Source organism: Botryllus schlosseri, chromosome 2 (assembly GCF_051294905.1).
Source record: "Botryllus schlosseri isolate E-star chromosome 2, Bs_hap1, whole genome shotgun sequence".
NCBI classification, from domain to species: Eukaryota; Metazoa; Chordata; class Ascidiacea; order Stolidobranchia; family Styelidae; genus Botryllus; species Botryllus schlosseri.
This window is the reverse complement of record NC_137237.1, coordinates 3,194,754-3,206,772: the sequence shown is the minus strand read 5'-3', so window position 1 is coordinate 3,206,772 and position 12,019 is coordinate 3,194,754. Positions and strand designations below refer to the sequence as shown.

At 38.7% G+C, this 12,019-nt stretch overlaps 2 protein-coding genes across 3 annotated transcripts; both read right to left on the bottom strand.

The window, feature by feature from the left end:
- Nucleotides 1–764: 764 nt before the first annotated feature.
- On the bottom strand, nucleotides 765–10,051 carry LOC145433040 (uncharacterized). 2 transcript variants are annotated; one of them, XM_080309938.1, is made up of 7 exons: nucleotides 9,147–10,051; nucleotides 8,390–8,446; nucleotides 8,231–8,329; nucleotides 6,181–6,246; nucleotides 5,574–5,654; nucleotides 2,735–2,800; nucleotides 765–995 (listed from the first exon to the last, which is right to left on the bottom strand). In XM_080309938.1, exons 1-7 carry the CDS (start codon nucleotides 9,153–9,155, stop codon nucleotides 930–932), a joined length of 444 nt encoding a protein of 147 aa, XP_080166064.1. In that variant the 5' UTR covers nucleotides 9,156–10,051; the 3' UTR covers nucleotides 765–929. The 2 variants fall into 2 exon arrangements, with proteins under 2 accessions (XP_080166064.1, XP_080166065.1); XM_080309939.1 differs by lacking the exon at nucleotides 5,574–5,654 and having other exon boundaries at nucleotides 9,147–10,035.
- Nucleotides 10,052–11,220: 1,169 nt separating this feature from the next.
- LOC145460009 (adrenodoxin-like) lies at nucleotides 11,221–11,652 on the bottom strand. Its single transcript, XM_080338433.1, has one exon. The coding sequence runs from the start codon at nucleotides 11,650–11,652 to the stop codon at nucleotides 11,221–11,223; it is 432 nt and encodes a 143-aa protein (XP_080194559.1).
- Between the last annotated feature and the right edge of the window lie 367 nt (nucleotides 11,653–12,019).

The window sequence follows — 12,019 nt, the reverse complement described above, 5'->3', positions numbered from 1 at the left end:
ACGTCACAACAGAATGTACTAAGTCAAAGTTCAAAGATGTACCTTTTATGCCACCGAGAAGAACATAATGCCTGTTACCCGTCACATTAATGATACTTCGGTATGTTTTCGACCATACCGACTTCATTGCACTTCTTGACAATGTTGTGGAACGATCATGACTTCGGAAATGTGTTATTTCCAGTAACGTGCGTAGCTTTGTACTATGTCTATCATGCTACGACACGGCCAATCAAGGTTTCAAGGCTTCCTCAGTGGGAAATATTATCAAAACTGTAATTCTCGCTGGTTCATTAACTTTCAGTTGCGAGGAGCGTGCAATTTCAGTACTCGAAAAAATCGTCTTTTACTACTCGACTCGAATCATTAAAATTAATACTCGATTCAGATTCGAGTACTCGAATCATTGTGCCCAGCCCTAATGGTAAGCCTATGCGTATTGACCTCAAGGGTACCGCTAGTCTCCCATGGAGGGCCGTTTGAAAGACTTCTGTACTACTTGTAATCAGTGGTGAACATATGGTAACCCGACGAGGACGCACGCTGAGCAACAGCTTGAAGCAATACACTTATAAACGTGATCACAACGTGGGCGCTTGATCACCACAAGACCGGTAGTACTGCACCGAAAGAGTTTCCCTTCCAACGTACGCAATGAGGTGCACTGTCATATTCTAGATACGAAATGTCGTATAGGAGGATACACTGCGTCTATCTGACTCGTCTATCTGACAAACGGCTGCTCTAAGTTAAGACACTCAACATACGGTGAGATTCGGACGATTCGTTATGATGATAGTACATTGACATCAAATCCTTAAAAAATAACAAACAGAAATTGCTGCAGGACACATCATTAATGCATGCATAACTCTTCTTGAAATGTTCTACCGCGATCCTATCGATAGTGTTGCGCCTTGACGTACATGCTATTCCAAAGCCTTCGTCAGCGTGACCCGTAATTTGCTCTCGCTCGCTCCGATCATTCTGTTGGCCTAAACCGGGAACAGTTATAACGAGTGCCAGACGGACGCAAAATTGAAATCGGCCCATTTCACAGTTATCGACACGGCTTATTCTTGTTCAGTACGGCTGTTCGAAAAAAACTGTTTTTCCTGAATCTTGCTGGCTAGGTGATTAAATCGTTAGGTTGCCTTGAAAATCGACTCACACCAAATTTGAATTCATTCCAAACGGTTATCGCGGATTTCGTACAGTTTGAAAATTTTTAACTAATTAAAAAATGCAAAATTAGTTTGTTTTTTTTTCAAATTTTTCTGTCAACCCCATGGAATTGTTGTGCTGTCTTCAAAAACGATGCAAAACAAATTTGACTCAATTGCAAAACGTAGAAGCGGAGTTATTTGAGTTTTTCTTTGATAATTATGGGATTATCCTTGATCAGTGCATAATCCGCTCTATCTCTAGTACAACAATAATGTAGGCCTGGATCTCGATTCCAAGTTTATTTTTTTCGGATTCCATGGATCAACGATGAAATTGTTAGGTCGCCTCAAAAACGCTGCACACCAGATTTGACTCGGTTTTAGTTAGTACAGTGGTTCCCAACCTTTTCCGTCTCGTGTCCCCCTTTGCCGATATTTGAGCTAAAATTCCCCCCAATGAAAAAGTGGCCTGTGACTAAAAAACTGTGCTTTTTAACGCGCAACCATTTGTTGACTGAGCAATTAATGGCCAAACATATTCAGATATGTCCGAACTATGGCGAATGCGGACCACACTAAACTTTGGTAAAGTACACTCAAATTTGACCTGTTTTTGACCGGCCGGGTAGCCGCTGACGAAAAAAAAATCACCAAGTCCGCTTGCTATGGACTTGAATTGAATCGATGAATTTGGTATGTTTTTCACGTTAGCTCATATGTTGACTCAAAAAGTCAAACAATTTCACTAGCGGCCTTGTGCTGAATTTGACTTGACGTTTTCTTGCTTAGTAGCAATTCGGTCGAGAGGCTGTCGCGGACCCAACGAAATTGTCTCGTGAGCCACACTTTATCAGGGGGTGTAATAACTACGGAAGGCATTTAAACAATTGTAAAGAACTAATTTCTACTTAACAATTCTATACCATAAATATCTAAAAACCTTTGTGAACCCAGTGTATCTTCCGATACAATGCCAAAGCCAGATTCCCTCTAAAAATTCCAAAATTCCCTCAAGGGGGGGATTCCCCCCCCCGGTTGGGAACCACTGAACTAGTAGATGTGAACGTGAAGTTGAAAAAATTTTGATTTATAGTAAAATTATTTTTCTTTCGTATTCTACTTTCAACCCCACGAAATTGTCAAGTTGTCTAAAAGAACGATGCTTACCAATTTCTTTCTCACCTCTGACCGGTAGAAGCAAAGTTATTGCAGTTGAAAATTTTTGGATTCGCAAAAATAACCTGGACAGTGGGTACTTCCAGAATTACGAACGCAAAATTCAAATCACTTCTCTTCCACGGGTTGGAATCACGTCAAATTTGTTTTGCATCGTTTTTCTAGACAACCAAACAATTTCATGGGGTTGACGGTAAAATTTGAAATTTTTTAAAAATAAATTTAAAATATTTAAATCCTGTGCGTTCACGTCGAACAGTTGGAACCGAGCCAAATTTGGTGGGCAGCATTTTGTTAAGCAACGCAACAATTTAATCAGCGAATCTCCAGAAGACAGAAAACAAACCATCGATAGCGATGTACATCGCCAGCTCAGCTATTCGTCAACCCACCTCTTTACCCGCTTTGAAGACGATAAATGTCGGAAGGGAAACCACGTTGCAATCCTCGCTGAGTTCCTGCGAGCGGAGAAACAGTGTAAACGAGAGGGTCGGACGACTAGAAACTTTTCAGCTTTTCCAAATCAGAATGATAATAAATAATTAGCGAATGTGGGAATGAAAATTGAATATATTCCGAATTGGAAAGAAATACGACAAAAATCCAATTCACTTCCATCAAATCAGAGTTCAATCTGATAATGTCTATTCTTTTATCAAATCAGAAAAGTTTGTTTACCGAAATTGAAAACAGCTGATTTCGGAATATTTACATTTTTTCGATTCGACTACGGAAATACCTGCTTTCACCTTATATCAGGGGTGGGCAAACTACGGCCCACAACACCGTTCTGTGCGGCCCGCGAGAGTCTAATGAAAATTATTTAAAATATTGATAAAATATGTACTAAAATCAAATTAATGCAGGGACTTGATTAAACTGGTGATTCTAAGGCAGTGGTTCTCAAACTGGGGGCGTGAAAGCACGTGAAAAGGGGTGCGAATCTGAGTCAAACTGAAAAAGAAATTTGCGCTACGCGCGATTTACATCCAATTCATAATGGTTGCTATGTATTTAGCATAAATTTCATATTTAAAAATCTATCATCCACAGTCGTAACCTTCCATGCCATCAAACTATCCGTTAGGTTTGCTAGCATCCTGGTTGCGTTTTGTGATATGACGATAAGGGGGGCACGAAATCTTTCATCTTCACAAGGAGGGGGCGTGTCTTGAAAAGTTTGAGAGCCACTGTTCTAAGGTAAATACTTCCTATATTTTTTATGTTTAATTTCTGGTGCCACAGCTCGATCTCAAGGCCCAGGCAGTTTGAAAGGTTTCAATTGCTAAACAACACAGAAATCCTAAACGAGGTAGAGATAATTCGGATCGCGAGTGTGATTTCAGATTAGCCACTCCAGTTTTAATTGTTTCAGTGATGTGCTTATAAAAACGATTCGCGCCCGACTTAGGTATATTCGTTCTCGTAGAATTAGGGCATTTATATTTTATATACACATATAGTAGAAGCGTGTTTGAAGCCAACATGGTTATGATGCCGTCAGCATTGTGTGTCCTGGAACTGAATTAAAAGTGAATTGAGTTAATCTATGAACAGATCGATGCTCAGAGATCTAAATTTCAATCCTATTCTAAGAATCGGGACAGCCGATCTTCATCTCTGTAGTTTTGACAAATTGGTCATTGAGGTCGACCAGCCTATGAAATCTCGCCACTGTTTCTGACGCGTGTACGATATCATCAGAGCAATGTTTGGTTTGTTTTAAATAAGCATACATATCATCTCTATGTCCTCACTATATAATCAAATTCCAGTATTGCGTTTTTGTTTAAAATCCCTGTTTTATATAGTGCGGCCCGCGAATGGATTCCGATGTTGAATGCGGCCCGCGAGCTCAAAAGTTTGCCCACCCCTGCCTTATATTATCAGTGTCGACAAAAAAAAGGTAATTTTTCAGATTTTTTAGACCAATATTTCGTGTTTTTTCGTGGTATTTTGGGGCATTTTAGGCTAAAAAAGAGGACAAATTGTCAAAAAGGAGGACATGATAACCCTACTCCACAACTAGAAATATTTAGTCGTCCCAAGTCCGGTAAAAGATACATCACATTATCCCCTAGTAGTTGCTGATGGTTACCCTTGAGGAGTGTCAGCCGAAAATAATCCTGTTTATTTGAATACGAATATATCATTCAAAACTTTTCTAACCTAGCTCCATTCTATGATGAAATCTACATGACCTAGTATAAAACAATTATGCCTTTGACTTCACTACAATAACTTGTTGCCTATAGACAAGGGTCGGCAACCTACGGCCCGCGGGCCAGATCCGGCCCGCCAAGCGAAATCGTCCGGCCCGCGACATAATAGTTAGTTATCACAAGAATACGGCCCGCCGCTTCATAATGAGTTTCAATCTGCAGTGCAGCGCTGCATGAAAAAAATGCGGCATTGCTACGATATAATAGTAGCCTACATCGTATTAGTCTATTGTTACGCCATAAAACGAAGATGGTTGAAGTAGGAGATGGAGATGGACTAGACTGGACCAGTGCTTATTTCAATCGGGTGTATCTCGCAACCGAAGGTGTTCCATGTTTTTTTAAAGGGTTAATCACTCTAACGGGGTGTGACAATAAAGGTGTTCTTCCTTTGCTTCAAAAAACACTTGGAGCATCTCAGACGCAATGACGGAATCTCGAACTATTAAATTATAGATAACTAGCCTCCGTATGTTAGTTAGCCTGTCTATAGTTTGATTTTCCAGAAGGCATTGTGTGCCAAGACAAAAAACCTGAATAGTGTTTTGGCAACAATGGTGAAAACTGTCTCATCAACTGAATCAGTTACGCCAGATATTATTAGAAGCAGAGAATCAATATGGCGATGTCATGTAGGCCTATATCTGTCATGTTCGCTCATTGAGTGGAGCAGCTATGCTTACACGAGTGTATGAATTGAGAAATGAAATTGCAACTTTCCTCGAAAACACAAATATCGCCGACTCATAATTTTGTAATCGAAAATGGGTATCTCATCTTGCTTTCCTGGTACATTTAACGTCACATCTGAACAAATTGAACTTGCAACTTCAGGGGAAAACAACTTCATACATGAGATGTTGAGGCGCATTCAAAACAAATCTGTGACTCTGGAAATGTCAACAGTACAAAGAAAATTATACTCACTTTTCTATACTGGAGGAGAGAAAACCTAGTACCAACACTACATTTGTAACTGTGATACGAAAATTAACTACTGAATATTCACCCGCTTTCCCGACATTCCTTCTCTACAAAATGAATTCTTACTATTCAGTACTCTGTTCGATGTGGACGCCAATACCATTGCCTGAAAATTTTAAATGGGCCTTTCTGAAATGCGATGCAGTTGAATTGAATGACAAATTTCATACAAAGAGCATATCGCTGCATGACTTTGACAAAGAGTACGTTCTTGAAATTGGTCTTTATCCCAGCTTGACCAGCAATGCAAAAGAAATTGCATCAATTTTTGGAAGCACGTACGCATGTGAACAATAGTTCACGAATAGCAAGCTAAGATCACGTATTTCGGACGTCCATTTTGAATAGGGTCTGATTCTTGTTTCATCTAACTTGTTACCAGAAGTTGAAAACCTTTCACAAAGCAAGCTGCGTCAATTGTTACAATTATTCTGTGTCGTTGAAGTGTAAATACAGGTGTCTTCGGATTGGTATGATTGAGATTGCAGCAATGTAGGATAATATACCGAAGTGAGCGTAAAATATAGTACTAAGAAAAAATCCGGCCCGCCAAAAGGTTGTTCACCCGAGATTTGGCCCGCGACTAGCAAAAGGTTGCCGACCCCTGCCTATAGAGATTCGGGCCCACTTACCGAAACTTCATCAACATCTACTTTGAAGCACTTGATCTTTGAAAACTCAGCTTCTTGCGACATTGCCTGCAGATGAGATAATACGCAGTTACAGTATCTTCATTTAGCTTGTGCAGGGAAACAAATGAATATAAGGGTCATATTGAAACCTAAGGTAAGTATAGACTTATGAACCCAACAAATCTCTACCTAATTCTGGATTCAAAAAGTCCAGATTTGGATACGAATATCCCAAAAACGGCTCCGGAAAAAATATATTGAAGATTGCTTTCATATATTTTAACTCAAAAACTTTCGGTTGTCTCTTATCGATAGTTATTGGAACACTGGAACGATTCAAACTGATTCAGAAGTGAAATCAATATGGCAAAGTATGAGCATACAATCACAATTATGGATCATGGAATTTGCCTTATAACAATCGCAACAACATACTTTGAAGCATAAGGTATCATAACAGCAAACTGAAGATATATCAACAGACAACATAAAACAAAGCAAACTAATGGGAGATTTGTAAGTTGAACGGAAAACCATTTCGCTTGCATAATCTGGGATTAGTCAACTGAATAAATGTTGATTCCGACACTTTTCAATGAATTATGGATTACCCCTCTCTCAATGACAGCGAACATTTCATCATTATAGCTTTCCGCGCAAGAAAGATTCCCACTCAAATGTTGCATGCTGTGCTCTGCGGTACCCGGAAAGTCTTTGAGTTATAATAAATGTATTTTTGCAATGGAAGTTGTCTTGAAACAATTATTCTTCTTTGCATAAAGGCATAAACCCATGTTTCAACCTTTTTACTAGCGTAGCGATCACCTCCACTTGTGACCAACGGTGAGCATTGAAAATTAGACAAAATTGTCACTATGGAATCAAAGCAAGTATGTCCATTTTTGAGATTTCGAGAAAATTAACTTTATATAAAGCTTTCATTTTCTTTCGGCTGTATCTTGTCCAATGTCTATGGTGAACTTTGAAACAATGAGCCAAACATAAATATGGCCGAAAACAGATTAAATTTCATAAAAAATTAATTTTCTATCAATTGGAAGAAGTGGACATCGGCTGCTTTGATTTCACCACGACGTATGTCAGAAATAGTCACAGTTCACATACAAAGGACAATGTAGTTTTATAGTAGTTTTAACATTGGCCTCTCATAGACCCCTTAGAACTAGTCCACAAACCGACAAGGGGTTCCACGGTCACCAGGGTGAGAAACCATTGGTCTAAACCAGGGGTGGCCGACCTTTTCGGTCAAAGGACCACATGAGATTTACGAATCATTGTACGGGCCACCATTTGAATGTTGATGACCATTTGTAGTTGTCCGATAGAAGCGAACCAGATTAGGGGACGGTGAAAACTAGACTTACCTGACTACGCATCAACAAAATCGTTAACAATTATGTGATGAAAACTCGGTGTGCGAACATTTCGCGCAAGGCCCGGGTATTTTTCGAAATCAATGAATGAATTTGGTCAATGATATTGCTAATTGAATATATATTGCTGGTCACGTCTGTATATCGCTGGCCCCTTGGCTACGCCAATGCGTCAGAACCGGTATTTTAGTTATCAACATCCCAAATTTCGCAGTCAGGTTAATCAAATTTTTGGTTGTCCTTGCAAGTTCAAAATAAATTACCTGGGTAATTTATTTTCTACAAATATGACTAATTTCGAGAGTTACCTCGCGAGCCACTTGAAACCTTCTCGCGGGCCACAGGTTGGCAGCCCCTGGTCTAAACAATGTTTATTTTGACTTCTCGTTGCTGGGCTAGTTGCGCCACCTTTCTCCAAGTTGACACTGCTTCGTTTATTGTTTAGCATTGTTCAAAGTAGGCACTGTTTGTTCCAAACCTAATTCCTAGACATGAAGTTAAATTACTAGCATTATTTCAAAAACGCATAGGGCAATGCTATAGCACTTTTTAGTCGACCAGAACTAAATTGCGAGTTGCGATCAATTCATCAGCTGGCATCAAATCGACACGGGAAGACTTTGGAACATTTCCCAGGTACCGTGATCCGCACTTACTTCGAACTTTGGGCCAATCATTTTGCACGGCCCACACCAAGTAGCAGAGAAGTCAATGACGACTATATCGTTGCTCGCGAGTGCTTCTTCATATTCAGCCTGAACAAGTAACAGAAACGTAATTGTTTTTGAATGACTTGCAGATCGCATTAGCATTACCTTGGTTTGGATTTCTTTCACCATTATTGATGATATTGACAGAAATATATGAGATGTCTATATGAGATAAAAAGAGTATTACATACGGTATGAAAAAAGATAATTCATCAAGAAAGGTAGCTATATTTCCATTATCTAAATCAATTTGTTATGAACCGACTTTCCAAAAACGTTATCTCAATTCAATATAACAGCCAATAGTTTCACTATGGTAACATTCGCAATATACAGGAAACATCGGACTATTTTTACAGGGAACGGCTATTTACCAATCACAGAACCACACACAATTACCGTATTATATATGGCATTGCAAAAATAAACCCACCAAGCACCAATCATCACAACACGCAAACAGAAGGCACTAGACATGAATATGTATACGATAGTAATGAAGAAAACAATGCTGCTTATGAGTTATGACAAAGAATATTCCAATGCATCGTCTTGCTAAATTGTTTGTGTCAATAATCAATCACAGGATGGCACAATGGACTAAATGTGTATCAGCACAATAACCTAAAAGAACATGCTGTGTATTAATTAAATAGGAAACCTATGTGCATTGTACAAGGTTGACGTAAAGTAACAATATAAGCTAACAGACTAGATTTCTAAATGTTAAAACACATCCATTCATTGTCTCCAAGAAGGTAACTGATTTTGAAAATTAACACACTACCATTGGTGAATATGTAATCTCCGAATCAAAGGTTTAATATTTACTGAGAATTAATAACACAATACAATATATCACCTTCACCATATGGTCTTTGTTATACTACAATTATGCGTTGAAGTGGTTATTGTGTTTCAAAATCATCACGTTACAAATGCAAAATCATACCAGGTATTAGGAGAGTAGTCCAACAAAATGAGCTGCATACCGTATAAATATTCGACAATCTGACGTAAATGATCCCATTACAACCGAATTCATGCATGCATTGATAAAATTGCAACAAAATTCATGCGTCGATCTTGATATATCAGCTCAAGTCTACCGCCTAATATTAAGCAAGTCAGTAGGCTACTGATAATGCTGTACTACAGACAACTAAAATACATCCAACAGCTCAAAAACTAAGCCAATCCTCCCAAGATACCTCGTCTATAAAGCAAACACTGCCAATCTTCAAGCTATCAATACTACTTTGTAAAAGTGGAGATGACAGTGCAGATTTTTAGTTACATCACACTGACAAAGCAATATGGTGATTCATGGCAAATTAGGGAAACATTCATCTTTCAGCTATTTATCTAATATCTAAAAGTGGAGTGGTATCAGCAAACAAAGCATTAGCATTGGTGGGCAAACGAGTTTACAGAAGTCCACAAAATAAGTCGCACGGCATATAAAACAAATATCAGTTGTGATTCATTATTTTACAATGAAATCGTGCAAACCGAGATGAGGATTTGTAGCAAAGGGCTATTAATTTGATCAATTACGCTTCAAAGACGTAACAGAAGACAGATTCATATTGCCATTTGACATGCGCGGAATATATTGCTTGGAGCAATTTCTCAATCTAATCATGACCTCACGTAATAAGTAAGGCTGCACAAAATCCAGTCCCCGAATGATTCAATTCTGAATGGAATATTAGGCTTTGAAGTTGAGTATTCGGGCATCACTCAATATCAGTGTTGGGATCAAGTCACTACCTTCGAGTCACGAGTCCTTGCACATTTAGATTCGAGTCAAGTCAATCCGATGAACGAAAATTGAGTTAAATATACACCCAAGAATGTGTTGTATCGCTCACATATACGTAGAACCGTTAAACTACGTAATTGCATAGCTTCAGTTTAGTTACCTGCCAAAATAGAGAATAGAGAAACGAATTGATAAGATGCAATAGGCCTACATTACCCATCCATTTATACATATTGATATGATACAATTCGAGTCTGCGCCAATGGTTGAGGAGTATATAAACTACATTCGAATTCCTTTGCAATAAAACAAGAGGTTTGGTTAAGGTAAGAACAGAGAACAGAAATAGATATTTTGCTATTAAATTACTTTACTACTTGTTTACGACAACGTTAACTGTAAGCTTCGAACACTTCGTTTGTGGTCAATTTATTTGTGAGAGAACAAAGGAGCCTCAATAAAACGATCATTGAATGATTGATCACACTCACGGGTTACACCAGCATTTTGCGAACGATCCGAACATATGCAAGATACAGTGATTTTATCTAGGCCGATTACTTTACGACTTCGAATTGGCTCGTGAATTTTGCACAGAGTCACGAGTCAATCCTCATTTATGATACGCCAAGTCAAGTCAAGTCATACGAAAAAGGTGACTCGAGTCATCCCAACACTGCTCAATATAACAGTGCAACGGTATGAATGATGCAGAAAGTTCAATATTCAAATATATGCCTTATATCCGACAACAGTTCCACATCACATCAAAGATTATTTGGTATTTGTTCGACCATACCTATTTCATTGCACTCCATGACAATTTTGTGGGTTGATGACAACTTCACAGATATGTCATTTCCAGAAACATGTGTAGCTTTGTAGAGTTTCATATACTGCGATACAACAAATTGAGGTTTACAGCGTTCAACATTACAAAATAGTGTAGAAACTATAATTGTTGATAAATTTACTCTTCCTGGCACGGAACGTACAATCTCACTAACGAAACTGGAAAAAAATCATCTCTCACTACTACACTGGAATCATTAAATTCCTAGTAATATGTTAACACAATGCAATTCAATATATTACTAAAAATAGTAAAATTCGCCGCTTTGAACAGATGCAATTGCATAAGTGAACGATACAACATTGTGTATCGCTGAAGCTAGAGGTTTCTCGCATCTGACACCTCCTGAGGTATTCTAATCGTGCAACCGTTTATGTCTTTTGAAACTTCCAGTTGACAACCCAATCTGGAAGTCTCCGTCAAACCACAAGCCATATCAAGCATATCAAATTCCTCGGCAGTAGGCGGACATATTTTCTCCATGATTTCGAAAATTGGTTGGTCCAATATCACGTGGCAAGTTGAACAACCCAAAGTTCCCTCGCATACTCCGAAAGATTCAATATCCATCCCACTATCAATGACAGCGTCCAGGATGGTATCATCGGGGGCAGCTTGTAAAACTAGCCTCTCTCCTTTACGGTTGATTAAATTGATTTCAATTTTCTCCGTAGAGTAGCATCTTCTTCGAGGAATATTGCTATGTGGAAGTTGATTTTTGAGCGTGAAGGCGCTAAAAGGAGAGTTCATCGACGAAAAATTCTTGCATCTGTGAAGGGTTTGAGTTATACTTCTCTGGGACAAAAAGTTGAGTGCGCGACAGTGCATAATCCGTGGTGCTAACATATTGCTATAAGATTGGATATAGATTGATGGATAGAGGAGTCTTCTACGCTGCGAACAGAGATGCAATCTCAGAGATTATTAACACATCATCAAGGAAAGGAATTAATCTTTTTCGGAATCTACTATAGGCCCTACTAGTAAATCTCGCTCAATTGATCTTACAGACTTGAATAACAGGCATTGCATACCGGTAATTGTTGGGTTCAAGCTACTAGCCACCCTCAAAACTTTAGCTAGAACTCTAGAAGCTAGTAAATACTGCATTAGACGC

Excerpts from the sequence above, each read along its gene's own strand:
- LOC145433040 (XM_080309938.1), bottom strand. Across the intron at positions 6,247-8,230 it reads TGATTGGCCCAAAGTTCGAA|GCAATGTCGCAAGAAGCTGA; the intron begins GTAAGTGCGGAT and ends TCTCATCTGCAG. Across the intron at positions 5,655-6,180 it reads TAGATGTTGATGAAGTTTCG|GCAATGGTATTGGCGTCCAC; the intron begins GTAAGTGGGCCC and ends TAAAATTTTCAG.
- LOC145460009 (XM_080338433.1), bottom strand. The coding sequence starts at position 11,652 with ATGAACTCTCCTTTTAGCGCCTTCACGCTCAAAAATCAACTTCCACAT.